Source organism: Phoxinus phoxinus (assembly GCF_949152265.1).
Source record: "Phoxinus phoxinus genome assembly, chromosome: 1".
In the NCBI taxonomy this organism is placed as follows: domain Eukaryota; kingdom Metazoa; phylum Chordata; class Actinopteri; order Cypriniformes; family Leuciscidae; genus Phoxinus; species Phoxinus phoxinus.
Window position 1 is genome coordinate 21249911 of NC_136876.1, and position 26045 is coordinate 21275955.

The 26045-nt window shown below is 38.0% G+C and overlaps 1 protein-coding gene across 1 annotated transcript; it reads right to left on the reverse strand.

Moving 5' to 3' along the window:
- Positions 1–116: 116 nt before the first annotated feature.
- Positions 117–25667, reverse strand: arhgap27l (Rho GTPase activating protein 27, like). Its single transcript, XM_079635936.1, has 21 exons — positions 25407–25667; positions 25024–25177; positions 24387–24694; positions 18317–19226; positions 8770–9243; positions 8056–8268; positions 7487–7567; positions 7221–7337; positions 6867–6953; positions 6447–6509; positions 5996–6063; positions 4824–4911; positions 4264–4365; positions 3766–3864; positions 3559–3646; positions 3346–3468; positions 3044–3142; positions 2607–2684; positions 1937–2071; positions 1576–1681; positions 117–1459 (listed from the first exon to the last, which is right to left on the reverse strand). The coding sequence occupies exons 4-21, from the start codon at positions 19175–19177 to the stop codon at positions 1285–1287; spliced, it is 3057 nt and encodes a 1018-aa protein (XP_079492062.1). The 5' UTR covers positions 19178–19226; positions 24387–24694; positions 25024–25177; positions 25407–25667; the 3' UTR covers positions 117–1284.
- Positions 25668–26045: the final 378 nt, after the last annotated feature.

Below are 26045 nucleotides of genomic sequence, written 5' to 3' on the forward strand. Positions count from 1 at the left end.
TTTTTAATCTTATTTTTGAGAATTAAAAAAGTACATAATCTTGTTTAAATTGACAAACTGGTTATTGAATGCTTGAAAATATCCCAGGGAACAATAAACAAAGACAGGAAACCAAAGATTGAAAATGAAGGCACAATATTTATTTATAATTTCTCACATTGTATTGATATATGGTCCAGTGATAATATCTGTTCTTAAATTGATGTACATACTTTTCATCTGACTTGTAAAATTTGTATTGTATATATGCACTCTATTAATACTAATAACATTTCTTTCTTATATCTCGATATATTTCCTATATTTCAGTAATTACCAGTGTAAAAACTATGCACACATTTGCATAAAATTAAATATGGTTAATCGGTTTTATTTACAGAATATTTATCTCTGTAATGAAATGGCCAATCATTTCTTAACCATACTTTTATAAAAACAACATATGTAAAATATGTACAGCTTTAGTCTACATCCACAAAGTTTGTATTCAACATCCACATTTTACTTTACTGCATAATGTTCCATTGTTCATATTCGTTTTCATACGTGTGTACATTGTACTGTCAGCATTTTATAAACATGTTTGATCTTAAAGATTAAAGACAGTGAAAGATGTTTGTCAGTATACAGTTTTTTCTCAGTCTCCTTTAAAACCCAGGTTTCATCATCAAGATCTTCTTTCAGAGAAAAATGACAAATCAAGCAAAGGTCCATACTTTTGTAGAGGACCTTGACTTGTTCATTCGACATCTGCACTGAAATCTCACAGGAAAAACCTTGTTTTTTTGGCTAATTCAAAAATGTTGTTGTTCCACAGGAACTGTTTTGGATGAGTAGCAATAATATACAGTATATTATTCAGTAACAAGTACAAGTATGTGCTCTGCTTGTCTATCTTCAAAGCAATTGTTTTAAGTTATTTCTTACTGTGAACTCCACGACGTTCTCATCTCAAACATAAAACCTTGACAAATTAGAATGTGTCTTTCTTTATAAGATCTGTTCGATCATATCGGCTGATGGTCCCTTCGGCTTTTTGTTCTCTTGATTTTGGCGGTATCAAAAAGCAGTTTCGAGGTGCAGATCCTCTTGAAGTTTCACAGGGCACTCATTGGTTGAGAGGTTTTGGTTAGTTCTAATAAGAAATAAATATTGAATGGGCCAGTCGATATCCAATCAGTGGACAGAAAACAGTCAGTAACCTTGTTCATTTCTCTGGAAAGATGATGGGAACGACAGAAGATGTGCTGATGGTTGTATTCGCTTTCCTGCCATTTTGTAATTTCATTTGGGTTGGAAGAGCTCAATGAACTCGTTGAGTATGAGCTCCACAATCTGGTTCTGAAAGACCATGTGCATGGTGATGTTGGACTCCTCCTGCGGTCGCAGCAACGTTGGGCCGAACACGATGGCCAAATTTTGGATAGACATGCGGTTCTGCTCACCATAGTCAATTACTCTGAAAGATGGGTAAATGGATTTAGTACTTCAACAGACAAAACCATCATATGTGACAAAGATGCTCATCATACTACTGACATATTAAAACGGAGCAAAAAAAAAAAAGGTCCATACTTTCGGAGATGTTTGAAGAGAACCTCCATGGTGTCGTGGTTGGGTAAAGGCAAGTTTCTCACCAGATCTCGTATATACGACACTTTCTGGCTGTAGTCACTCATTTCTAGAAAACAAGTACAATTCTTGATTTTTTTTTCCCAGTGAATTGTATTTATAAATAACCAAATAAGTAAAAAAGAATCATGAATCACACATTTCAGAGTTCATGACACAATGCATCATTTAGTAAAGAATCGTTGTAAAAGCAAACATACTGTACATCCGTGTCAAAAATATATTATTTTTTATATCTAACAAAATGATTTATTAGGTACACCATTCATTTGTTCTCTAAATTAAACAGGACAGTTACACTCACGAATGGCTGCGATGAACCTATCAAAAAAGCTGAAGGGGAAAAGAGGCTCAGGAAGTTCACGTAGGAAAAGCTTCAAAGCTCCTGTGATCACATGAATCTCTTCCCACTGCCCGTCCTCCAGATCCAGATCATCTTCTACAGGGAGAAAGGAAAATACGGTTTTGTATCGTCAATGAAACCAACTTTTTTTTGAAAATAAGAAATCATTGTTTGAAGGAGATCTCACAAAATCAACTTATTATGATTTTACAGCATTAACAATTTGTATTTATAATACATTTATAGTTATTTGTACACTTTTTTTTATTATTTTTTGTGTCAGATTTTTTTTTTAGAGCAGAATAGTTAAAAGTACACTGACAAAACAATTAAAAACAAACTCTTACTGCTTTGTAAGAAAACTATGTAAGCTCTTTCAATTTGATATTTGATAAAAATTTAAAACAAATTGTCCTGGTGAGAACGTTTTAAAAACAATTTTAATTCAGAATACAATCTTGTACCATAGCTGTAGCAATTATGGTGTTTTGTCGATTTCCAGAGTAGTCTAGAAATTCACCACTGATATAGCGAACAACTCAATCCATGATGGTGGATGTGTACAGTGACACGCTTTAAACTCAATAAAAGTAATTGCGGTGATCTTTCATGATGTCTAGTTCTTACTTACCATGATCAGCTTTAAATCGCAGCTTCTGGATGACAGCCAGGTTCCCGCTCACTCTGTAGATTCCATCTATTTTCAGACCTGCAGCAGGCAAACAGACACTGACACTTTAGATGACTTTTCTTAAGTGCGTTCACACCGAGAACGATAATTATATTATATCTTTTTGTTTATTAGAAGCATGCTGCAGTTTTGTTGTCCACCGCTTTAAATGCTCAAGGAAGAATTGTGATTGGCTGTCAATGCTTTTATCGTTTATCAGCTGGAAATAAATAGTTGTGAAAGTGATTCCAATGATATTGTTTATTTGTGCTGTTATCATTATAGTAGAGGTGTGGTGGACTCTACGATTTTTAAAACGATTTCTTTATCGTTATATTTAAGGTCCTTGGCGTGAACAGGCCTTAAACTCCTTATCAAATGCCAAAATGAATGCTTACCCCTTTTCTCAATAGATCTTATACATTTTTCCATAAACTTGGGCACGTTTGTGTTTTCACGATGGCAGAGGGTATCTAGGTGGCAGCCAAACACATTCTCTGTAAAACAAAGGAACAAATTGAAAGTTAAAATCATTTACTATATTAGAACAGGAAGTGAATATAACATAAGAACCAGTCCATTACAGTCAAATTCTCATTGATATCTGCTTGAATTCTTTGAAACAGAGTCTTCTATACATGTATGGACTGAACAGCGTCACTGATTAAATTCATGTTGAAAGGCAAAAGTTGATATTAACCTTTGATGTAGCCCTTCTCTTTGACTGACTGTAAGGTGGGACGCCTCTGGAGGAACTTGCGCAGCTTGGTACGGACACGGCCCTGTTCTGTGTCTATGCCACTTGTTGAACTCAATCTTGTTGCTATAAGAAAAATATGTAAAACTCAAAAATGCTGAATTAAGTCATTGATGACAGTCATGTACGTGATGTGCATCTGATTCAGTTTCTCACATTCAGTCTTCTTATCTTTATCTGCAGGCAATGGAGATTTTTCTGGGATCTCTTCCACTTCATCCTCTGAGTAATGGCCATGGTCATGCTGTGAAAGATCACAGCACCGTTTTAAGCAAATGTTGCAAATGTGAGGGGGGTAGAAAAATCTGGACAACTTCAGATTTTGTGTTATACTGTATGTGGCCAGCATGGGGCAGCACTCACCAGCAGTTTGATAGTGTCCGAAATGATCTTGTGCCAGTCTTGTATGATGGTGTCTGTGTCGTACTGTATCAGATACTCAGAGCCGTGACGTGTCTTGAGCTGCTCAGTGACATGGACAGTATTACAGGCTTTAATATTAAAATATGGACTGTATATGCCTACAAGAAAATCTCTAAAGGGCAAAAGTCAACAATTATTGCCAGCAATTAATATCAAAGCTATAAATTAGCATGTTTGTGCATAAGATAAAATACTTCTAGGTTACACCACACCTTAAACTGCAACACATGTTCATAATAGTGCAAGGGTTATAGCAGCATTTGTGTATTATTGCCAAAACAAAGGTCACAGTCACACTGGCCTATGACTAAACTGATGACAATGGAACAGATTTGAATTCAGAGAAACTACTCAGGAAAATTCAGTCTTAATTCTTGGAAAAGCAATGTAATACATTTCACAGGATACATGTCCTTTGTTTATTTTCAGAGACTGTACCTCTAAAACATTCTTCTTGCTTGACTTTTCTTTAGATGCCCATGATAAAGTCGCTCCTTTCAGTTCCGCTGTGTACTCTGGGACAATCTGATTGGACTTGGTCTGCAGGAGACAACCAATGAACCAATGGCAATCAGTGTATAGGAAAGTAGCTTTCTTTAGTATACTTACATAATACATTTAAATGTCATTTTTGATTGAGGGTTAGTTCACCCAAAAATGAAAATGCTGTCATTTTCTCACCCTCATGTTGTTCCAAACCTGTATGAGTTTCTTTCTTCTGCTGAACACAGAATTTTTTGGTAACCAGACAGTTGACAGTAGCCATTGGCTTACATAGTATTTTTCTCCATCAACTCTCTGGTTACCAACATTCTTCAAAATATCTAATTCTGTGTTCAGCAGAAGAAATAAATTCATACAGGTAAAAAAATTATGACCAAATTTTCCTTTTTGGGTGAACCATCCCTTTAAATGATCATCTTTTAAAAGATATATGTAAAAATAAGCATGTCGAATTACATATAATCCTAAATAACCTCAAATATAAATAAACTTACAGCCATCCCAGCAGGTGTATATTTAGGGTCTTTGTGGAAAGTGAGCATGCCATCATGGAGAACGGTCCACGACTGCGCCCAATTCTTCCTGCACAGATAGCAGCCGGATTTCAACAAAGTTTACAAATAGTGATTGAAAAAGCACCAAGTTAAATACCATATTTGTGTTTAATATTTACAGCTGTTTATGGGACCATATTCTCTTTTTTACTTTACTGTAGTAGGCTTCCGAAAGGCTTAATAGGTTGCCTAATGTCTACTTCTAATTTATTACTTTAACAGTTAAACTAATCGAGCAAAAAAAAAAAGAAGTGTGTATACTGCATTTGACCAGTTTTAAAGTTTTATTATTTGTTCCTGAAATCCACCCTTCTGCAGGGATTAGTATAATCTTGATTTTATTTTTTTCGGATCAAAGGTATCCCAATGTTACTAAAAAAGAATGTGAGCAAAAACTGATGAATAACCAATATTGGATTTTGTTTTATAATCTGATTTCAGAATGCTTTTTTCTTCTTTTGAACAACCCATTTTAAAGATTTGATCCAATCAGATTTGAAACTGGGCCCAGAAGATCTTAGCTAGCTGGTTCAGTTGTGTTTGATCAGGGTTGGAGCTGAATTTTACAGAAAGGTAGATCTCCAGGAACAGGATTGGGTACCCCTGCCCTAAGGTAAAACATAAAAACAATGTGCTAAAAATGTAAGTTTTTCCTTTGCCTTTTTCGCGTACAGATGCTAACGATGTCAAAACAATCCCTGTTCACACGGATGCGTGAATATGACAAAAAAAAACTGTATTATTCATGCTAGACTAGTTGTTGATGTCACTTTGTAAAGAAACACTACATGCCTGAACACGCAATACCCATGCGCATGACGTCGCCGTTTTCACAAATTAATGTGTTAGTAGTTTACATGGAGACAATAACAGTATCGTTATAAAAACTCAGACTCTGAAACCCGTTTTCAAAAGTTTGCGTTTTAAGGCCCCCAAAACACAGTAGTCATGTAAATGAACTAAAAAGTTTTCCATTTTTAGTTGAAAACGGTGTCATGTAAACGTCCCCTAAAAAGATGACTGATTTACATGCTTTTTTTCCCATCAATACTTAGGTGAAGTATGACTATACTGTTTAACCACAGACAAACGCTGTCAATTCAAGGCCCCACCTCAGCCTCTTTCCATTCTCAGCGACTTTGGTCTTGTTGAGGATCCCAGCCTTCTCCAGCGATGACTGCTGAACGCAAAAGACAAGGGGTTGTTCGTCAGATTCAAAATATATGAAAAATAAACCATTTGTTCATTATAGAGACAATTAAACAAGAACTACATTTCAGAGCTTAGAGAGTTGATGGTAAATTTTGCGTGATGTGAGAGCAACAGTTGTTAAAAAGTTTGTTTGTGCAGGTCTGTCGGTAGAACGTTAAATGAGTAATGATAGAATAACATGCCACAAGACAACATTATCTACAGCTACTGATGAATGACAAACATTTAAAAGCCAAGCAAGAGCATCAGAGAACAAGCAGTGATGTTAGTTTTTGTCTAATGCATGACGTGTTAGTTTTGGACCGCAGTGCAGACAACTTAAAAGGCCTAATAAACAAGCTCAGGACGCACATGATGATAATGTGAATCTGTGCTTTGACTGGACAGGTTTCTCCGCCGTCTTAACTTTTTATCCTTGAGAAAGGAAACAAAATGATGGGTTCTCACAAATCTTTTTTTTTATATACTGAATTTTTTTTTTTTATAAACACCGTATTTATATTTAAATCAGAACGCTGATAACTAAATCCGCACATCAGAAAATCGTTTACTTGAAACTTAAAAACACCTTTTTTTTATTAACATAACCTGGTTAAAATCGGTTTAAGATCTTGTATAATTCATTCATTTAGAGGAACTTCACATGAATTAGAGCAAAATTATAATAAAATAAGAATGAGACTGTTACACATGAATGAGTTTTGGGGAACTAAATGACATGAGTTAAAAGCTCCAATGAGAGTTGGAAATAACAGAGGTCACGTTACATACGTAATGCTGCGATTCTGGTGAATTCCCTGCGCTGGATGCATCGCAGGCGTTGTCAGAGGCGATCCGCCTGTGTGAGGGGGAAAATTTCTGATGGAGGAAATGAAAAGAAAGAAAAATAAATGAATATTAGGTGGTGGAAAGAGGTGTGGATCGGGTACCAGATGTTTCCTTCCTTCCTGTTGTGGTCCCTGTGATGTCAGCTGCAGAAAATAGCTGAGAATGAAATGTCTCACACAATTTGATGAAACATTTAGGCTTATGTGTAGCTGTGTCTGATAAATGTTGAGAGTCAAAAAGAGTCAAAGATTTGTATCGAAAAGATCCAGGTAGAGAGCGTCCTGAGCTGACACTCACCAGGTCTTCCTGAGACATGTTGAACTGGGCCATTGTTAATCTCCAGTTGTTCAAAACAGGTTGAGCATCTTGGTCTATTCCGTTTCCATTCATTGGCTGACCGGACGGGACTGAAGCCTTCACAAAGAGTCAATAAAGGTCTTGTGAGTATATATATTCAGGGTGAGACATGCATTTGTAAAGAATATAAAATGTTTTAACAAAGATAAAAAACAAAATAAAATCACAAATACAGAATGACAAATGAAACAAAATCATGCACAGACCTCTGGAAGGGTCCACTGACATTTAGATCCCCCTTTTAAGTAGTAAAACAACTTCCCTTTGTCATCCTTAGACTGGATCCACTGCAATTGGGAGACAAAAATATGAGTCAGTCTTTTTGTGAAACACATTTCTGTTTTTTTATTAAGCTATTTATTTTTTAAAGAAGACTTGACCTGGCCACACAAAATTATTTGAGCTTATTTGATGTGGTCAGCTACAGAAATCTAACAAATCTTTCACAAAGTTCAACACATTCAAATGATTTCCCCCATGATTGTCTACCAAATTAGGGCAGAAAATGTGAAGAAGAAAACAACTCTGTTAGGAGCTGGTTTGATACATTTGCAATATGCCCTCAGTATGTTGCCATGTGCAGTTGCAGTATCACGGAGGCACCAAAAGGAGGCACTAATACACAAAAAACATTAGTCATAATTCTGCTATGCTTTTTCGGTGACAAGCATTACAACGACAAAGAAAATAGATAAATTAAATATAGTTTTTCACAGTCTGTTTTGTAGTGTATGATCATTGTAGTAATACAATAATTGTGATAAGCCCTCATCACCTGTTCATGTGTAAGTTCACTTGTGTAGACAGTTTTTCCATCGGCCCTTACAGAGTGAGTCCAGCCCAGATGGACATCTTTACGTGCGTCTATAACAGCCCTAGGGATGACGGCATGCTTGATTTGCTGCAAATGAAAATCTTTAGGGAGTTGAAGTGATATAAGGGAATCTTCACGCTGATTCGCTGGGTAGTCCTCATCTGGAAGAGGTGGCTGAGGATGCAAAGAATGAATAAAAGATGACAAGACAGACAGACCTTTACATATATAATACTTTAATTGTAATTGAATACTACTTTAATTTAATAATACTTTAAATTGTAATTTATTCCTGAAGCAAAGCTGCATTTTTTGCATCATTACTCCAGACTTCAGGTCACATGATCCTTCAGAAATCATTCTAATATGCTGATTAGAAACATTTATGTATTCCCAAGAAACATTTATTGTTATCAATGTTGAAAACAGTTGTGCTGCTTAACATGTTTGAGTAAACCGGGATACATTTTGATCAGGATTCTTTGATGAATACAAAATATTTCTATTTCAAATATATGCTGTTCTTTTGAACTTTATAACATTATAAATGTCTTAACTGCCGGTTTTAAAGTCATTTTAATTTAATACATCCTTACTGAATACAAGATTAATTTCTTAAAAAAAAATTCAAATGGTATTGTAAAAAGAGAGATATAGAGACAGGCAGAATCTTACCAGTTCATCCGCCTCATTGCCATGACCGTGTGCCACGTCCGTGGATGACGGAGGTGGCGAGGGCTCCGGGGCAGTCCAAGAGGTTTCCTTCAAAACGTGATTATAATAATAATGTCTCCCAGTGGCCTCATCCAAAAGCTTCTCCCAGTCAGAGTCCAGCGAGTGAGCTGAGGATGGGGAGGACACAGGCATTGGAGAGGTCACAGACTCCATATCAGCTCCTGGGTGAGGGCTACGGGGATCAGACCAACTGCTCTCTCCCGTGGAAGGCTGGTAGTAGTAGTCCTTACCGCTGTCGTGGTCAGTATGGACCTGCCATGCGGCCGAGCTGTGCGAGCAGGCGGAGTCTGGGCCGGGACTGAGGGCGATGCCGGGTGAGGAACAGGTGGAGGCAGAGGAGTTTGAAGAGCGAGGAACGGTCTTCTTCAGGTCAGTAACGTTTGCATACACTGCAGTGGTGGGGTCATTCTCAGTCTGAGGGGAGAGAGGACATGTTTTAGACATGCTTTTACAAGACTAAATCAATATATAATAAAAAAATATATAGTCATAATCTACTGACTTTTATGGTTGCATTACATATTTAAATTAATTGAAGTCACTGAATTATAAGGAGATGCCAAAAGCAAAAAAATAATAATTTCAGTCAGAAGAATGTTCCATGTACTACTTTGGAAGGTCCAAAATAATGAGTTTAACATACTTTGACTTTAGTAGCAAAGATTGAAAGCATTACCCTTAACGTTTTATTGGACTTTTCTAATTTTGGGGTGTACATAAGCAGTGGAAACCATGTAAAAAGTTAACTGTTAAACTTTTATACAATTGAAAACCACATACCATGGAACACAACACTAACATGACATCATGTCAAAGTGAGGAGTGTATCCAGGGCCTAAAATGAACACTTACAAAGCACCAAATGGGAGTAAAAATTTACGTTGGGGAGTATACTGTATGTTGGTCGGTAACATTTTTATGAATTCTAACTAGGCAATGTTTTGAGATCATGAACGACGCTTGGGACAGTTGACAGGTCAGTGCTGCATCATCACGGAAGTTTAAGCCTAGCCAATTTAAATATTTAAGTGCAAGACGACGCAAAAGGGAGCTCAATTCATTACTCGCGCCCTGGAAAGTTTTGTGTGTGCACACATCCGGAGCACGGCCGGAAAGCCACGTCTCGAGCTCTCTTTCACGTCGCCTTGCGCTTCAAATTCACACAAAAAAATTGCAAGTATCCTAGTAAACATAGCCAGTTATGTCTTAAGTGAATGTAAACAGTTGAGAAAGACAACGCATTTGTAGTATAGTGGAACTGCCTTTGCATGCTACCAGAATTTTCCAAGTTAAAAATTGGACATGTATTCCCAGTAAATACATTCCAAGTTGTATTTACTGGGAAGTTCGGGAATACGTTCTCACAACAGCTACAATCGCCTTGTCTTGTAATTAAAGTAATTCATACATATATGAATAATCATTTGAACCATATTGTACAGCGAATGTAGCCTGTATTTAACCAAAATTCCAGAATCGTCAGCAAGCTGTCTAGATTGCGTGGTGATGGTGAATTTTTATATTGTTGTCAATTAATGGGATGCTAAATATAATTTTGGCTTTAATAAGGGTTTCCCAAAAATAGGAAAGAATAAACCTGGTCCATGATTCCTGTTCTTCCCGACAACAAAGCACTTGAATGCGACAAACTCATAATCACGACTTCAGAAGCGGGAAGTAGGAAATTTCTAATAGCACATGAAGGTACCACTAATAGTAGTCTTAATGTCTGTTTTTAAAGTTACCGGTAATCAAACAACAAAAGACAAAGAAAACAATCAATCACTGCTCCTGAACAACTGTTGCACCTTCAATACGGATTAAACAATGTTTATTTATGCGAATACTACCCCAGTGTCATTTTACATTTGATTACTTAATTCAATGTCTACCTGAAAACTACTGTTACTTGTCTTTAATAATGTGTTTAATTTATATTAGTTAGGCTATAGTTTTAGCTGTGGTATTGAAATTGGAATAGAGAATTGTGATTTTGCACTGGTCTAAATCGGTTTCATGGCCAGTAAAAAAATATAGTCACCGGCCATTGGCAGGTGTGGCAAAAAATAAATTTTAGGCCCTGAGTGTATCTGTCTATGCAAGAACTTCCATTATTCATCTCAATAGATCTATCAATAGAAACCTGATGAAAACAAAGAGCTATGGGGAGAAAATCCTGCCGGAACCACTCCCTCGATTCAGGAAAGACACAAAGACGTTTATGTGAAATCAAATATCTCGCCAGCTTTTATCTTTAGGCCTTCACTTTTTCAAACAGAACACTTCTCTGCACTTAAATGGAAAGTTTACAAAAAAAAAGAAATATTATTCACCTTATCTTGCTTAAAATATTTAGAGTTATATAAGAATATAGACTAGACTTGTATGGACAATTTAAAGTATGTATAGCCAACTTGAGAGTCGTAATCATGATTTGTATGGGAAAAAAGCAGCCTGGACATTCTGCTATAGCCAACAACTAAAACTCCAACTTCAAAAAATGGCATCATATGCATTTGAAACATCATGAGGGGAGAGGATATGACATACTTTCAGTTTGAGTTAGACCTATCAAGCATGGCTGCAGACTTTTGACCCGCACACCTGTGAAACCTCACTTCACGAGTTCACACTTAGCCTACATACAATTAGAGGGGGTAAAGTTTAATGCGTATTTGGCGTGCTGTCCGGGGGGAGGGCTCCGAGCTCGGAGTTCGGCCCGAACCCAGAGTACTCCCCCCGTACGTAAGTGGTTAGGACAAGTGTGGAGAAGGGGTGGTGGAGAGATACTGCTAAACTGTCAATGGATTGAGGTGAGACTGCTGCATCTATACACATCTCTTATCATTGATTGCTGAGTGCTCTCCACTTGTGTTAATTATCTGAACGTGCTCCTCCCGAACTTTGTTAATAAAACATCATTTGAATCCACAATGTGAGGTCTGAAAAACATCAACAACAGGCCTCCTTAATGAAAGCATGTGTTTGTTTAGTCCAAGTGAAAGTTTCTCTGGAAACCATGTCCTTTCAAAATTTGGATGCATCCAGATAATGTGTTTTCCAAAGCACAGCACACTCTCTGGGGAAGGGAAGCCAAGATCAAAACAGAACAACGGGCAGAGGTTTCCGCTGCACGATGGACATTTGAGAAGAGCTTGATACACACATAATGGTGGAGGGTGGACAACGGCCAATATAACTGCCAGGCACTGTCAAATTAATCAACACTGTCTCTGTGTGACACCTGGAAGAAATGTTTATAACGCAGTAAACAGAGCAACTTGATTTCTCACTCACTCATTAAATTGCATTAAATTGCATGTTAAAAATAATTTTGTTTTGAGATAATTTCACATGCACGTTAAACTGCAGTACACAGCTCTCACTGCTTAAAATTTCATATGAATTGCTAAAATAAAGCTGTAAAAAAACAAATACAAGAACAAGCTACATGAAAACCCATTATTTCTCATTATATTCTCATAGTATTAAAATAAACAGTAAAAATCAATCTGCAAAAATCTTATCAAGTGCAAGTAATGGCACTTTCTAATTCTACACTTCTAATTCTGGTGCTTCATGCAGGCAAAATATTGTCATCCAAAATCAGGAATGACCCAATAACAATATTATTTATTTATGGGTTCAGTCTAAGGCATCAAAACAAAAGTGAATAATTTGACCACGCGTCACCTCTTCTCTAGCAGTAACAACCTTTGAGTAGAATATCTTGATCGGGTAAACAACACAGCTTCTTTTAAGCAAACAATAGTAGTCTCACAAGCACTGACCAAATCAGTGTGTTCACCATATCCTGCATATCGGACACAGCAATCCCACAAAACCCAGTTTCAGCTTCACAATGCTACCTTGTGTTTACCGCTTACCTTACGAAACCTCAGAAAGGTCTGCAGTCTGGGCATAAGCGTACGGCAAGCCTTACGGATCACCTCTTTCAATTCCATCCGAACGGTTAAAATAAAATTCCTCTCAGAAAAAAAGGACCAGAAAGCATATCAAAACTCAATAAACGGAGCAATTCCAATAGGGTCCTGTCACCATTGGTCCTCGGGCCCTAATTACGGTGTTCAGACCACATATGGAAGGAGCGAGAGATTCAAAACACCACAAAATCTGGAAACGCTTTTCCGCGGAGCTCAGTACATTATCAGCAGGGATACAGCGAGTAGAGATTCAAAGAAATTGCGAATTAACATCAGGCTTTAGGGGAAGGGCACATCAGATTATTTGATATGAAAGCTAAAGGGGATCTCCTGAGGGTCCAACACGCATGTTTGAGTGCGCATACAAACACAGAAAGCTCAAATGGGAACACAAACTAACCGCTGTGGGTGGAGGGACTATCATTTCCTCTAGAGGTGGAGTAATGCTAGTTAAAATAAATAAACAAACATAATCATATAGGGTCAGTAAACATCCTGTGATCTGTCAAAAGGTTACATGGACAACAATCAACCGTTGGAAGTAAAACCAAAGCTATAAATGCAGCAGATATTTGCAATTTTACGTTTTAACGTTTCAAGTACGCTTTTAGTGTATACAAAGCCCCGTCATTCCAATAGGGGAAGTAGTGCTTGCAAACTGAAATCACAAATTGAGTCTCTCCCATTACTTCCTCTTTCCTATGTGCAAAAAACTGGGTGAGACAGACTTCTGGTGTAATCAAATCAAGCGGTACGAGATTAAAGGCTGTGTTTTGTCATTCAAATAAAACCTCAAAAGCCTGATTACACTTTAAAGATGGCCCTATGGATCTGTATCTCAAGATTCTTTATCAGAATTGCAATCAGAATCATCACGTTAACAAACAGTTAGAACAGGCCAGATTTAACTCGACTCACAAACTATTACTACTGTTCATATTTTAGGGATGTTTCTAAAACCCTAACTCAAGGTATTAAACACGTAACGAGTATATAAAAATGTTTGGCTTGAGGAGAGGTGGTAGAACTTATCAATTTTGGGGTAAAAATTGTCCAAAATATAATAAAATGTCCAAAAATATCATAGGCTTATACTGAATGAGGGATCTGAGCAATATCTGTGATAGTGTGGTGGGATGTTTTGCACAGGCAAGCAATGTAAATGTAAAAATAATTGTACTAGTCGTTTTATTCAAAGAACACTCAGTCTACCAGCATTGGTGTCAAGGAAACTGAATTTGAGCTTGTTCGTTAGTACATATATACCGCTGAAAATCAATGTTCACTAAGTGTGATGTTTGGTTAATCATTTATGTTGCCTAAAGTCTTAAAATAGTCTTATGGCGTGACATTCCAGTGTAATTTGACCCCATTCTTGATCATTCAGTTCTCAAGCAGTTCTTCTTTTTGCAACAAACAATAACAAAAACCAGGAATCAAACAAAGTCCTAATCTTTTAAACTGCTGATCACTTAGGTCTTACTAAAAGTAAACCTAAATGAATATATCTATCTGAATACAAGTAATGAAATTCATGCTAAACCAGATGACACAACTATTAGTCACAAAATAAATCCCGTGGACATTGATTCATTAGGTCACATTTGTGAGTGGTGACTCCCTGTCAAAGTATAAACGCAGGTAAATAATAATTATCTAATGTTTTGAGGACACAAAGCTAAACTTAACATTTGCATACGTCTGAGAATTTTTGGCTGGGTCACGTTGTAACTGCAATCATTTCCAAAAGAGGCAGCAACTTCTGAGTAAACAAAACAAGGGCTTTAAATAAACAATCTGCACAGATATTATCAATCAATGAAATCCTGATTTACAGCTTATCACTGAGCAGTTCAGAGAGCAAGTAGCCTTATCTGCTCATAATAGCTCCACTCCAGCGAGAAAGCAAAACAGAAGGTCTACAATGAGTTTGTGTGTGTGTGTGTGTTAAAAATAAAGGACAGAGCAGAGGGAAAAAACGATAATTCTCAGAGAAAAAAAATATATACAAAAAAAACAGAAGATAGAGAAAATACGTTTAGTAACCCACTTCAGAAACTGCACACCACAACAAGGTGCTCTTTATGCTGGCTGTTGAGTCACCTTAAAGGTAAAGCACACTACTAACTGGTCTACAAAAGCTCTTTTTTGCAATCATTTTAGATAAATAGGCTACTACAGCTTTCTTTTAAATATTATGTTGGCAGGCCTATGCTACAGGTTTAAACCAAACTAATAGGCTAATTGTAAATAGACAGTTTTAGTAGGCTATTTAGGCTACATTAATCAGTGTCAGCGATGAATAATTGATTAACCTATCTGATGAAAAAAAACATTATATATATTCACTGACACAGCATGGTAATCATTTAACAGCAATAATGTCCGCCTTCATGGTAAAACAAGGAGTGGATCTAAGTCCACTTTTTATTTGTATCCGTAAATTTCCAATTGAAAAAAAAGGTATTAAGGCATAGGCTGCACCGAACAATACTGTGAAAAGCACAACACAAACAAAAACTGACAATATCCCATAGCAGGCAAGGCAGTGCAGCGCTTTATATGGACATTCTCGTTATGACTTACAATCAACGAAGCCGTCTAAAAACCGCGCGAATCAGTTAAGTTTTATCTTATAGTATTTGGTATAATAATACCTGTATTTGATTTCCGCCGGACGTCTGCGATGAATCTCACCTGTTTAACTGACTCCTAGCAGAGAGTCAAGTCCGCTTCCCTGGAGCCAGCGGCGCCCGTGCAGGTAAACACCACACAACAAGTTTAAGGGAGCGTCGAGTCGACCCACCTTCGTTTTTTAACTCGTTCTCTACCACACAGCGTTTTATGGCTAGGCCTATTTGCGGTGTAAAACGAAACATTTAGCTCTTCACAGTAGCCTATACCGGCCATCTGTCACGCTGAGGGAAGACACGGTTTGCTGGTATTCACAGTGCATGTGGTGTGGGTCAGGGTGGGAGCTGTTCCTAACTTGTTTGGGGTTTAAGCAGTACAATGAGATTTGGAGGCATTCGAAGAACTCCCCCTTTGTTTTGTAAACGTGCTGGTGTGGTGGCTGAGGGGGGCATTTGTGCAGGAATGGACCAGCTGTCATCTGTTCTTATGGTTGTTGCCATAGACAAATAATAAAGGTACAATTGCATAGCCTACACATAGCTAATATCCACCTTATTTTTCTGGTATGTAATTGTAATGTGTCATTTGCTTTCAAGTTATTTACAAAACAGCTCATTCCACTTTGTAAAATAAGGTGGATATGCATGAAGTCATCTGAGGACCTTCAGAACCGAAGCTTTACACAATACTGGTTTTGTGTAAAACATTTGTCATGTACACAGTACACACTGATGTAGACAGACTAACAATGGCTTTGAAACCTGATACAGGTGCACTGAGAGCTCCACTCCCACTGTGCCTCTCCCCTTCTTTCCAAACAAATTCCAAGCTATTCCCAAACAAGAATGGAACAGACACTCACTGCATTCATCTATTTCTTGTGATATATTTAATGAAAGGACAAAAAAAAGATGTGGGGGAAACCGTGCACTTTTGTTGGCACTGTCCACTATAACTCAAATGCTTTGGAATGAAGTAAAGTTCCGAGAAACTGAGAACATGAGAATGAACTTTGTAAAAATGCTTTGTGGTGAAACTGAAATGAATATGAACATTTTAAAGAAATAACTTTCTAAGAATATACATTTCATATAAAAAGTAAGCCAAAAGCTTCTCTCTTTCACTCTCTCACTCTTTCAATGGCTTTATGATATATTTATTTGAATTACCAAAGTAACAGAGAATGAGACTTAGAACAACAACCTTTCTCTCTTTCATACTCAGTCTTTATATCTCCCTCCCTCCCTGGCTTTTTGTCAAATTTCAGTGATCTCCAGGATCATTTACTGATTTTGAAACGGAGAAGGTGAAAGCATCTGTGCTAACAATAACCTTGCAGCTACGACACCAAGCCTGACTCAGATCCCAAGATATGTGTTAACAGTGCCTCAGGAGATGAACATGTTCCCTTTAAAATGTACATGCAAAAATCTAAATGATACCTTTTGTAACTGTACTGTCAAAGCTGTATTCTGAAACAAATAACACAATCAGGAATATTGTCTCATATTTCAGGTCTAATTTTGACTGAAAACATGACCTGCTAGAAGTGAGATGCCTCAATACATAAAATAAAACCTAACCCTGTTGTGACATGCCCTGTAGCTCTTATTAACTGAACTCAAAACTCTAAAATGTGTTCACGCACTTGAAAAAAAAGGGATGGGCGCCCTTACAACCTGCAAAGAGACACGCGCAAGTGCATTACATAGTGAATGCGAACAGAAAAAATGTATTCATTTGTAATGTTTCTTTGGATACGGTTTGTCAGTTTACAGGGTCGGGACTATCATGGGATATTGTTATGCACACATGATACATGATGGCATAAGTTTTTATAGGATGAGAGTGTCTATATATTGTCTTTCAAATGCTAAAACTCTTTACCTCACTATATCCTTCCCTCGCTATATATAAAGGCTGTAAAATCCTGTTCTGATGTCATGTAGGAAGGCCTTATTGTGAAGGGGCTCTCCTTTATTTCACGTTGTTTTCTGTGCTTTATTTCATCTTGCTCCAAAACAGCTGAGTAACTACTTCTTTAGTGGACAAAATTTCTCATTGATGGTGACTTGATCGCATCAAGATCATGGCTGTCTCAATTTTGGGTAATGCTGAAACTGTACTGTACACTTAATGTTAACTGTACTGTACACATTGAGCTTGGAAAAGGTGCTATATTAATTAAACATATTATTATAATTTTTAGTGAAACTTGATTCTTAACGAAAAAAAAAAACTTGTACTAGCCTACACTTTATGCAGCATGCCAACATCGCCTCCCAGTGGCCCACTTTAACATGCCCGAACATTTCCTTTGATACACACTTTCTGTTCTACTGCTGTTCCTCATAAGAATTTAGGCTATGCTCTGTTGCTTACCAATCCTGCCAAGCAGAGATATTTTTTAACACTTATTTTGTTCTACAATAGAAACGGATCAATATGAAGATACTCCATTCAAGCTAACCATTCAAGCTAACTTTTCTCTTAGAAAGATAAAAAAACACAAAGCTTGAAATAACATTATAGTATATGTGAAAGGCAATGCTGTCAATGTGCTCAAAAGATTTTTTACATCTGTCTATACAGAAATAGGTCAGTGTAATTTAAGGAACTGTCAAAAGTGACATTTTGAAAGGGAAACCAATGCCACAAGAGGATTTGAAAACATGCATTCTTATTTCTATTTACTAGTGCAATAAAGGCTGTTACCTGCAAGGCATATATTAATGAATTAATTTAAAATGACACTTATTGCAGTTATATGAATTTCAATTCATTTCAATCCTGCATCCTTAAATATGGCATTCTGCAAAGGAAAGGAATACAGGAACAAATTCTGGAAAGTAATACAAATAATTTCTGAATGGGACACAACACGTATAAACAAACAGTTAAAACTGTACCTTTATTGTTGGAGGTGAGCATGAAGTGTTGGTCTGAGGGTTTGGCAATCCATCAGGTGCTTTGTCAGTCAGTGACAACAGGTCTAGATTCAGGTCCGATATGGATTCATAAATATTCTCAGACTCCAGTGACGGCATTGGTTCTGAACTGGAACTTTCACTTTCAGGCTCTATTGGGGATTCCATCTCTGGAGACTTACTGTGAGGCCTGGTCTCATTTAGGTTCTTGATGACAGGGAGCTCCACAGGTTTGGCAGGGGTAGGTCTATGGAGGGGGTCGGCTGGGCTGAAGCTGGGAACTCTAAACTTATCAGGCATTGTTTCAGCTAGAGCAGTGCGAGAGCCGAACAGCAGATTGGGAGCTTGACTCATCCTCTTCTTCTGCTGTGAAGAATCTGAGGCAGAAACTGTGTTCAGGGAGAGGAGAGAATCTGAAGGTCTGACATGTTTGTAAGAAGGGGGCTCATGCAAATCCAAAGGAACACCAAATGTCGACATGCGGTTTTCTGTCTTGTGATTCGCTTTGGAGCGAAGTCTAATTGTCACCTCATCTGGTTTGCGTATCTCTGTGAGGTCAGGCACCGCAGGCCTCACGTCTGGGGCAGGAGGCTCTCTTAAGTCCAGAGGTGAAGGGATGTTGGGTGGAAGCTCTTTTACATAATTAGCAGGGATGTAAAATGGCTTGGCTCGTTCATCTTTGCGCACGTGCCACCAATGATCGTTTGTTTTCTCCAGGAGGATGTAGCGCTCGTTGGGTTTAATGGACACCATGTGGCCATCCCGGCCTTCATATTCATATTCAAACTCCACCAATACTAGGCCCACGCTGTGTAAGGACGTCATCTTCCCCGTCTCACCCATTTACCCTTTAAGGGAATCAGGCTGGAATCAAGGCTCAGGAAAGGCCCTCCTGTGGGTAGAAAACAAATGAGAGGATTATAAAAAGCAGTTTGAGCACAAGACACAGATTACTGTTAAATTGCTGTTCTCATATCTGAGTCATAAGCAAAGAGCACCTGCTCTATAAGTGCAAAACAACAGCACTTTGGCTGAACTTTCTACTGGTCCAGCTGTTCAGGAATTGCCCAACAAGCCTGAATGAGATAGATCATACTAGCCTACTCTTTACCCTGGTTTTTTTAACTGTAATAGGTAAACATATAAGGTGCAGTCACTACAAATTCTGCAATGCATTCCTCAGTAAAGGCAAGCAGAATTTAATTTAATCACACAGTACCACATTCCAAGAGCTGTTGATCATTTGAAGCTGACAGTGGAGATCTCTATCCTACACCTTTTGTCAACAGCTTATTTAACTTCAGAGAATTTAAGGCAGGCAACTGTGAGTGCTCTGATATGGACCAGTAACTGAGGTTAAATGCCATCGTTCTGATCAATGACCTGAAGCAATCAATCAATCTAGCGTGGCCTCCACAGCCACTCAAGATTAGAGCACCCCTTTTTGCAATGCTCTTGTAGTTTAAATAAACAGGATAAGATTGTAGAAAATGGCTTTATTTAAATGTACTAATCATGGCTGCATTTCCCAAAAGCATCTTAAGCGCAAGATTGTAGAACTAATTGCCACCAAACGGTCTCTAATATGATCAACTTAGCTCACAATGCTTTTCAGAAACGCAGCACATCATTCGGATTACTATATATATATATATATATATATATATACAATAGTCAACATTTGAAGTGGATCATAACCTTTCATCAAAGTTATACATGAATTTTGAACAATACCCGTTCTTGTCTTAGGAAAACTTTGAACTTTTTTGATACTATTGTATATGTGTGTATATATATATATATAGGTTTATAAAATTATATTGATTGACAGTTCATCTTGTTTACTCAGTCCTCAAAGTAAAAGAGATTCACCCTTGACGCAACAGTGGTTTAATGTTTGCTAAGCATCTTCTATCACTTATCTTACCGTTAATCTTTTATATGTGGTTTGACTACTGCCTGTAAAGGAAAGGAAGTTGTCTGTAATACGAAAGACAGATAACAGCATAGTGTCAGTAGTCAAGGTGCTATGTGGATTCAGCTGCCAGCCTGCCAGCAAATTATGTAGAAATTCATCTGAGACATTGAGGTAGGCTACTAACAAAGGAAATTATGTCATTGTCATTCTGGAACATTGGCTACCTTTACTTACACAACTTTAGTTTCAATCGGCCTGAATTTATTCCTATTGATGAATCTGAACGAAGTGTTTACATGAATGCTAAACATGTGGTCAGGTGATGTGCGCATTTATATCACAAGCTTCAAATAGAATAGAATTGTTGACATGCGCACACTGCACAAATATAGCCTACAGAGTTTCCTGCTGTTTGAGCATACCAACTATTCTCCTACATTGGTTCTTTATTCGTTTTAAACGGCAGACTTAATATTTATCCATTTCTGGTCATAATTTGGAGTAAAAGAGCATATGAACCGTTGTGTCACGCTGCTTATATTTATCACGCAGTAAAAATGCCCCTCCCCGCACCCAAAACGCCTGGATAAGAATCCGTAACAAGGACTGGTGGGACTTTGTCCTTCTCCACTTCACAGAGGGAAAGGAGATTTTTTAGAATGACGGGACACTCATTTATATGACACTTCAACAGGAAGAAAAACAGCTTGTTCTGAGCGTCATACGTCATTGCGCTACTTCATCATCATTGCACATTCGCAGTACTTTCAGTTTCGGTTTTCAATCCAATCAAGTGTTTACTTATAAGGAATAAACCACCCCTTTCAATCCGATCAATTTCATTCGGATCGAGCTCAATCGATTCGATTTAAGGTGTTTACGTGAAGGCTTTTCAGTTCGACTGAGCCGTCAATCCAATTAGCCTACTAACAGATCATTTGGTTGCATGTAAATGTAGCCAGTGATTGATCGAATTGCTTAAAGCACTGGAGAGGTGATATATTTTTCAAATTCTAAGGCAAATATTACATTGCCACACCTTTGTTTTGGTTTTTTATCCTCTATTGACCACTTTTTCACTTGATCTTTTATACATTTTTGTTTTCGTGGTGGCTCTTTTTAATAGACTTCCTTCCCCTTGCCGAGAAGGAGAGAGGAAGACTGGGTTGCATTGTTAGCAACACAAATTAGATGTCAATCCCTCACAGCCAATGTGCCATGATTTTTGTAAACATCTAATGTGTAGTAGTTGTTTGAAGCTGTGTCAAAACAAAGCAAGCTTGCTTCAATCAAAAAATTATCCAAGGATCTTATATTTAGTCCTTTTATAGCTAACCACAGCACTCTAAACCACAAAGCAAACACATGTGCACTGGGACTATTTTCATTAGATAAGCAGCATTTCCGACAGTAGTGTAAAATTTCTTGTCACATCTGATGTTTTTATTTTACGAGAGTGAGTGATAGAGCCAGCGGTCATGAGACTTTGTGTTTTTAAGTTTAAAAAGCTTTTAAGTTTTAGATAGGATGGGTAAATTTTGTATTTAGTTTTGTTTATTTCATTATAATTAATACATTAACATGTGAATCAGAGTGGAAGAACACTTATTTTCCCAGAATGTGTTACCTTTCTGCAATTCAGTCAATTTCTCTTAATGCAATTCAAATTACAACTTCCCGTCAGGGATTAATTTTCCAACTCCTCAACTGAAAGGAAGCCTATTCTTCAAATATGAATTTGCAATGTCTGAGAAACTCAGATATGTAAAAACACCCTTGATGTAAGCAATCTGCAGACAGATATATATGAATTGCTGATTCGAAAAATTTAACTAAATTATTCAGCGCTCATTTGTCACAAAAAGATTATTTTAACTATTTAGGAGACTGGAAATTGGTTGTCTCCCAACAAAAAAAAATTGCATTATGACAAGGAGAAAAATCCATGTAGTCTACAGAAGACTTTATCAGCCTCTTGCCAAAACAACATCAGCTGCTGTTTTTTAACAAGTCAAGACATGCCTCCCGAGAGACAGACGGGACAAAGAACACCACCCTTGTACAAAAAGCTAACCAAGAGAGAGTTTGTAGAGACACAGCAGTCCTTCCTTAAATAGGGAAGTAATGGCCAGACCACCTTCTCGATTTATAAACCAGGGGGTGGCAATGGATCGAGAGGAAGCCTTGTGGTCTACCAAGGGAGCACATTACACAATCCAAGGAGGGAATGGCCAAAAGCACTGCTATACATTTGATTCTGAGAATATCTCTTCTTCATACGGATATGCTGTTATGCCAACTTAGTTCTCAGACTGGATACTTCATTTCACAAACAGTTCACCTTGGAAGGGAAGAGCCAGAACCTGTTTCACAACTTTTGAGCCTGGAGTTGAACGGCAGCAAAGCAAAAATTACAGAAACATCAATGTGTGATTCATAATGTTGGAGCGGTTTAAAAAGAAATCACCTTGGAATCTGCACAGGCTGTCTTTGGGGGGAGGGGTGTCCTTTCAGTTGAAAATGGCTGTTAGTATAGAACAATTGGAGGAGGCCGTTCCCATTTAGACAGTGTTTAAACACGGAAACTCCTTGTTTTTCTCTAGCCTGACTTGCTTTGACCTTGCTGTGCTGTCTGGATCTCTCACAGGATGTTCATGGCAGGGGGGAAAATGGTTCTCAATGTGATGTGTTCACTCACCCTGCAGCACCCGGTCATTTTTAGAATTAGATTTAGGGCTGTCCTAACACTTCATATTATCCCCTGCCACATGTTGTCAGTCCAAGGTCTTCAACATCCTCATTTTGTTTTAAATTGTATTTTTCTATCTACCATAGCCTATCAGGTACGGAACATAAAAATACAAGAACAACAAATATTAAAGTTATTGTCTTCCCCTCCTCTTCCTTGTTACATTTTTGAGAGTGTGCCAGAGACTGTGTCCATGCATGCAATAATAAAAAATAATTGAGGAACCAAATAGTTCAGATAGCTTTGTTTAATAACAGTAACTTGTTATTTGTTGAAAATGATCAAATCTAATTTGTGCATGTGTGCATTCAAACATGCACCAGGTTTGATGTCAATCAAAATGAATGAATTGCATGAATTGTGATGTTAATGCAATGAGATGTGAAAGTTTTGGCGGATGTGATTTTCAGCAATTAACAACTTTGTTCGGTTCATCATGCAGAGCTACTGTATAGCTTCAGAAGACTTGAAATTTAGTGATCCTTTCATATGGACTACTTTGTCTAACATTGTGTAACCCTTTTTGTGTTCCGTGAAAGAAAGAACATTTTACAGGGTGAGTAATGACAGATTTTTTCATTTTTTAAAGTTAACCACAAATCAAACAAAGTGAAAATGCTTGCAATTCAAGATTCTAAGCAAAACCTGCTGTGCTTTCAGATTTTAACCCAACCAAAGCAGTGGCCTCAGAAAGTCAGAGGTGTTATTTTGAGGTGTGTGCACAGCGAAGACCTGAGGCAGAACTGAGATTCTCTTCAGAATGGGCCGTGCACCTTGGATAGCTGTACCAGATCTGTGGTGTTCCAGTTTTCCCTCCACACCCACACCCACCAGCCCAGTCACCTCAGGAATGCATAGCACTCACTCTGTGAAGTCTACGCACTAAATTGTACACACTGCGAATGGATTAAGCCTGCATACAAAATGTTTCTTCTTATCTTTCTTAACAGGTTCCATTGAGCTTATCAAGCTGAATTACTAAGCTCGGAGAACGATGAGATCCAAAGACTGACACTGAATGACAACTTTTCTCACATTACACCTATCATTTCAGCTTGACAGCGTCAGTTGATAGACGTGCCACTGACACAAAACTCTTATCACAGATTTGAGGACATAAAACTCAACACCAGTGCTCTGATTTTTTGGTCTCACATAATCACAGCGTAAGATGGCACGCTGTGCCTTCTCTTTATAAACTGCAACAAGTTGCTGTTTATGTGGGCAGACAGCTGTTTGACACGCAACAAGACAGAAACAGAAAATAAGGAAGGTAGCTGTTACCGTAACTCGAACAGATTTAAAAAGAGGCTAAAAATTAAATGCTAATACCTTAAAAATGAATACAAAGTACATCTAAAATAAGCAAATTCATAGACGATTACCTGCTCCGGCAGGATCGGAACACCATCTTCTCCACACCTTTGTTCCCTTCTCTTCTTGTTCAAGTTAAATATGTAGGATCCGTCTCCTGTTTTTCTTCGTCTTCAAATCTCTTTTCCTTTCTGAGAAGCTCACTCCGCTTAATATCTTAGATGGCTTCGGTCTTTTGACGCTTTGACGTTCCAGCTCTGACAGTTGTTGCTCAGGGCCAGTGTGTGTGTCTGTATGCTTGTATGTGGGTGGGTGTGTATGCACGCTAGTGCTTTGTGCCAGTTTCAGCTTGCCTGCCTCCTCAGTCTGCATTCATTTCCTGTTCCAGCACACACATCACAAGTGCATAAGATTCAGACAGCAACAGGAAGAGAGAGATGAGGTTATGGTTCGACTGAATCAGAAAGAAAAGCCTCGTAATGCGTAACTAATTGTTATTCCACAAAAGCATTACTCTGAGAAGATGATGTTCCTTATTAAATTAATGTTCTCCAATGTTACTATGCGTTTCAAGCTGTGCTGTGCCTCATCAGCAAATCAGGTCACTGGAAAGTTGGTGGGTGAAATCAATCAACAAAGCAGTAGACCGGAACACATGACTGAGACTACAACTGACAGGATGTTTTAACTTAGAAATAGTTTCCTCACCTGCAAACAGAAAGTTCTGCTTTCAAATCTGCTGTTCACTCCTGTGAGTACAGACTTATTGACATCATTCAGGTCCCAGTGAGCAGTAAAAGGTTTTTTTTATGCTACCCTGTACCGGCTCCCTTGTGGCAGTTCCATGCACTCCTGATGTCAACTACTGAATGAAAAACATCAGCTATTGCAAGACTTCCCCATGCAGTTTTATGAATAACACCCAGTGGTCGATTCACACCCATTTGGGCTCTCTGGTGGTTTCTTCCCTCCCTTTCAGTTTGCTCAACCTCTGATCCCGTTTAGGCTGGATATAAATACTAAATATAAATACTAAGAAATCTCACACTGAACACTAAGGGAGAACCAGGAACCAAGAGGTTGATACTCACCCTGAGATGTGTGAGCAGGACAACATGCCCCACCCCTGCAGTAAAAAAGTATGTTTTCTGGGTGGGGCACGTGAAGATTTACTGTTGCCTTTGGACTCTGTACTTTGAGTGATGTCCCATTTTAGCATGCTCTTGGAATGTGGTGCTCTCATAAAAATGATGGAAGGATAAATATCCTTTTTGTAAGGATAATTAGATGAATCAGCTGTAGTTACTGTAGGTCAGGGATAGGCAACTTCGGTCCTGGAGGGCCACTGTCCTGTAGAGTTTAGCTCCAACCCTAATTAAACACACCTGAACAAGGCAATCAATGTTTTCAGGATTACTAGATAGATACAGGCAGGCGAGTGGTTATCAGGGCTGAAGCTAAACTCTCCAGGACAGTGGCCCTCCAGGCCCGGAGTTGCCTATCCCTGCTGTAGGTCATAAAACAATGTTCTAGTTACTCGACATTGTTTAGTGAACACGGTCACATGGTGTATTTAGTATTGTTGTAAACCGAGTGTGTTGAATGATGCATGAACGGCTAGTTTATTTTTAATTTTCACAACTGTTACAAGCATGTATGCATGTTATAGTTTCCTCTGGATTTTTTTTTTTTTTTTAAATAATATACTGCCTGCAGTGAAACATTTTGCA

What these genes read in the sequence shown, in the direction of transcription:
- arhgap27l (XM_079635936.1), bottom strand. Translation starts at nt 19,177, where the DNA reads ATGGGTGAGACGGGGAAGATGACGTCCTTACACAGCGTGGGCCTAGTA. An exon ending in GCTCACCTCCAACAATAAAG is followed by an intron (nt 9,244 to 18,316) that starts GTACAGTTTTAA and finishes CTCTCCCCTCAG; the next exon opens with ACTGAGAATGACCCCACCAC. An exon ending in TAGGTTCATCGCAGCCATTC is followed by an intron (nt 1,682 to 1,936) that starts GTGAGTGTAACT and finishes CTTGTTTTCTAG; the next exon opens with AAATGAGTGACTACAGCCAG.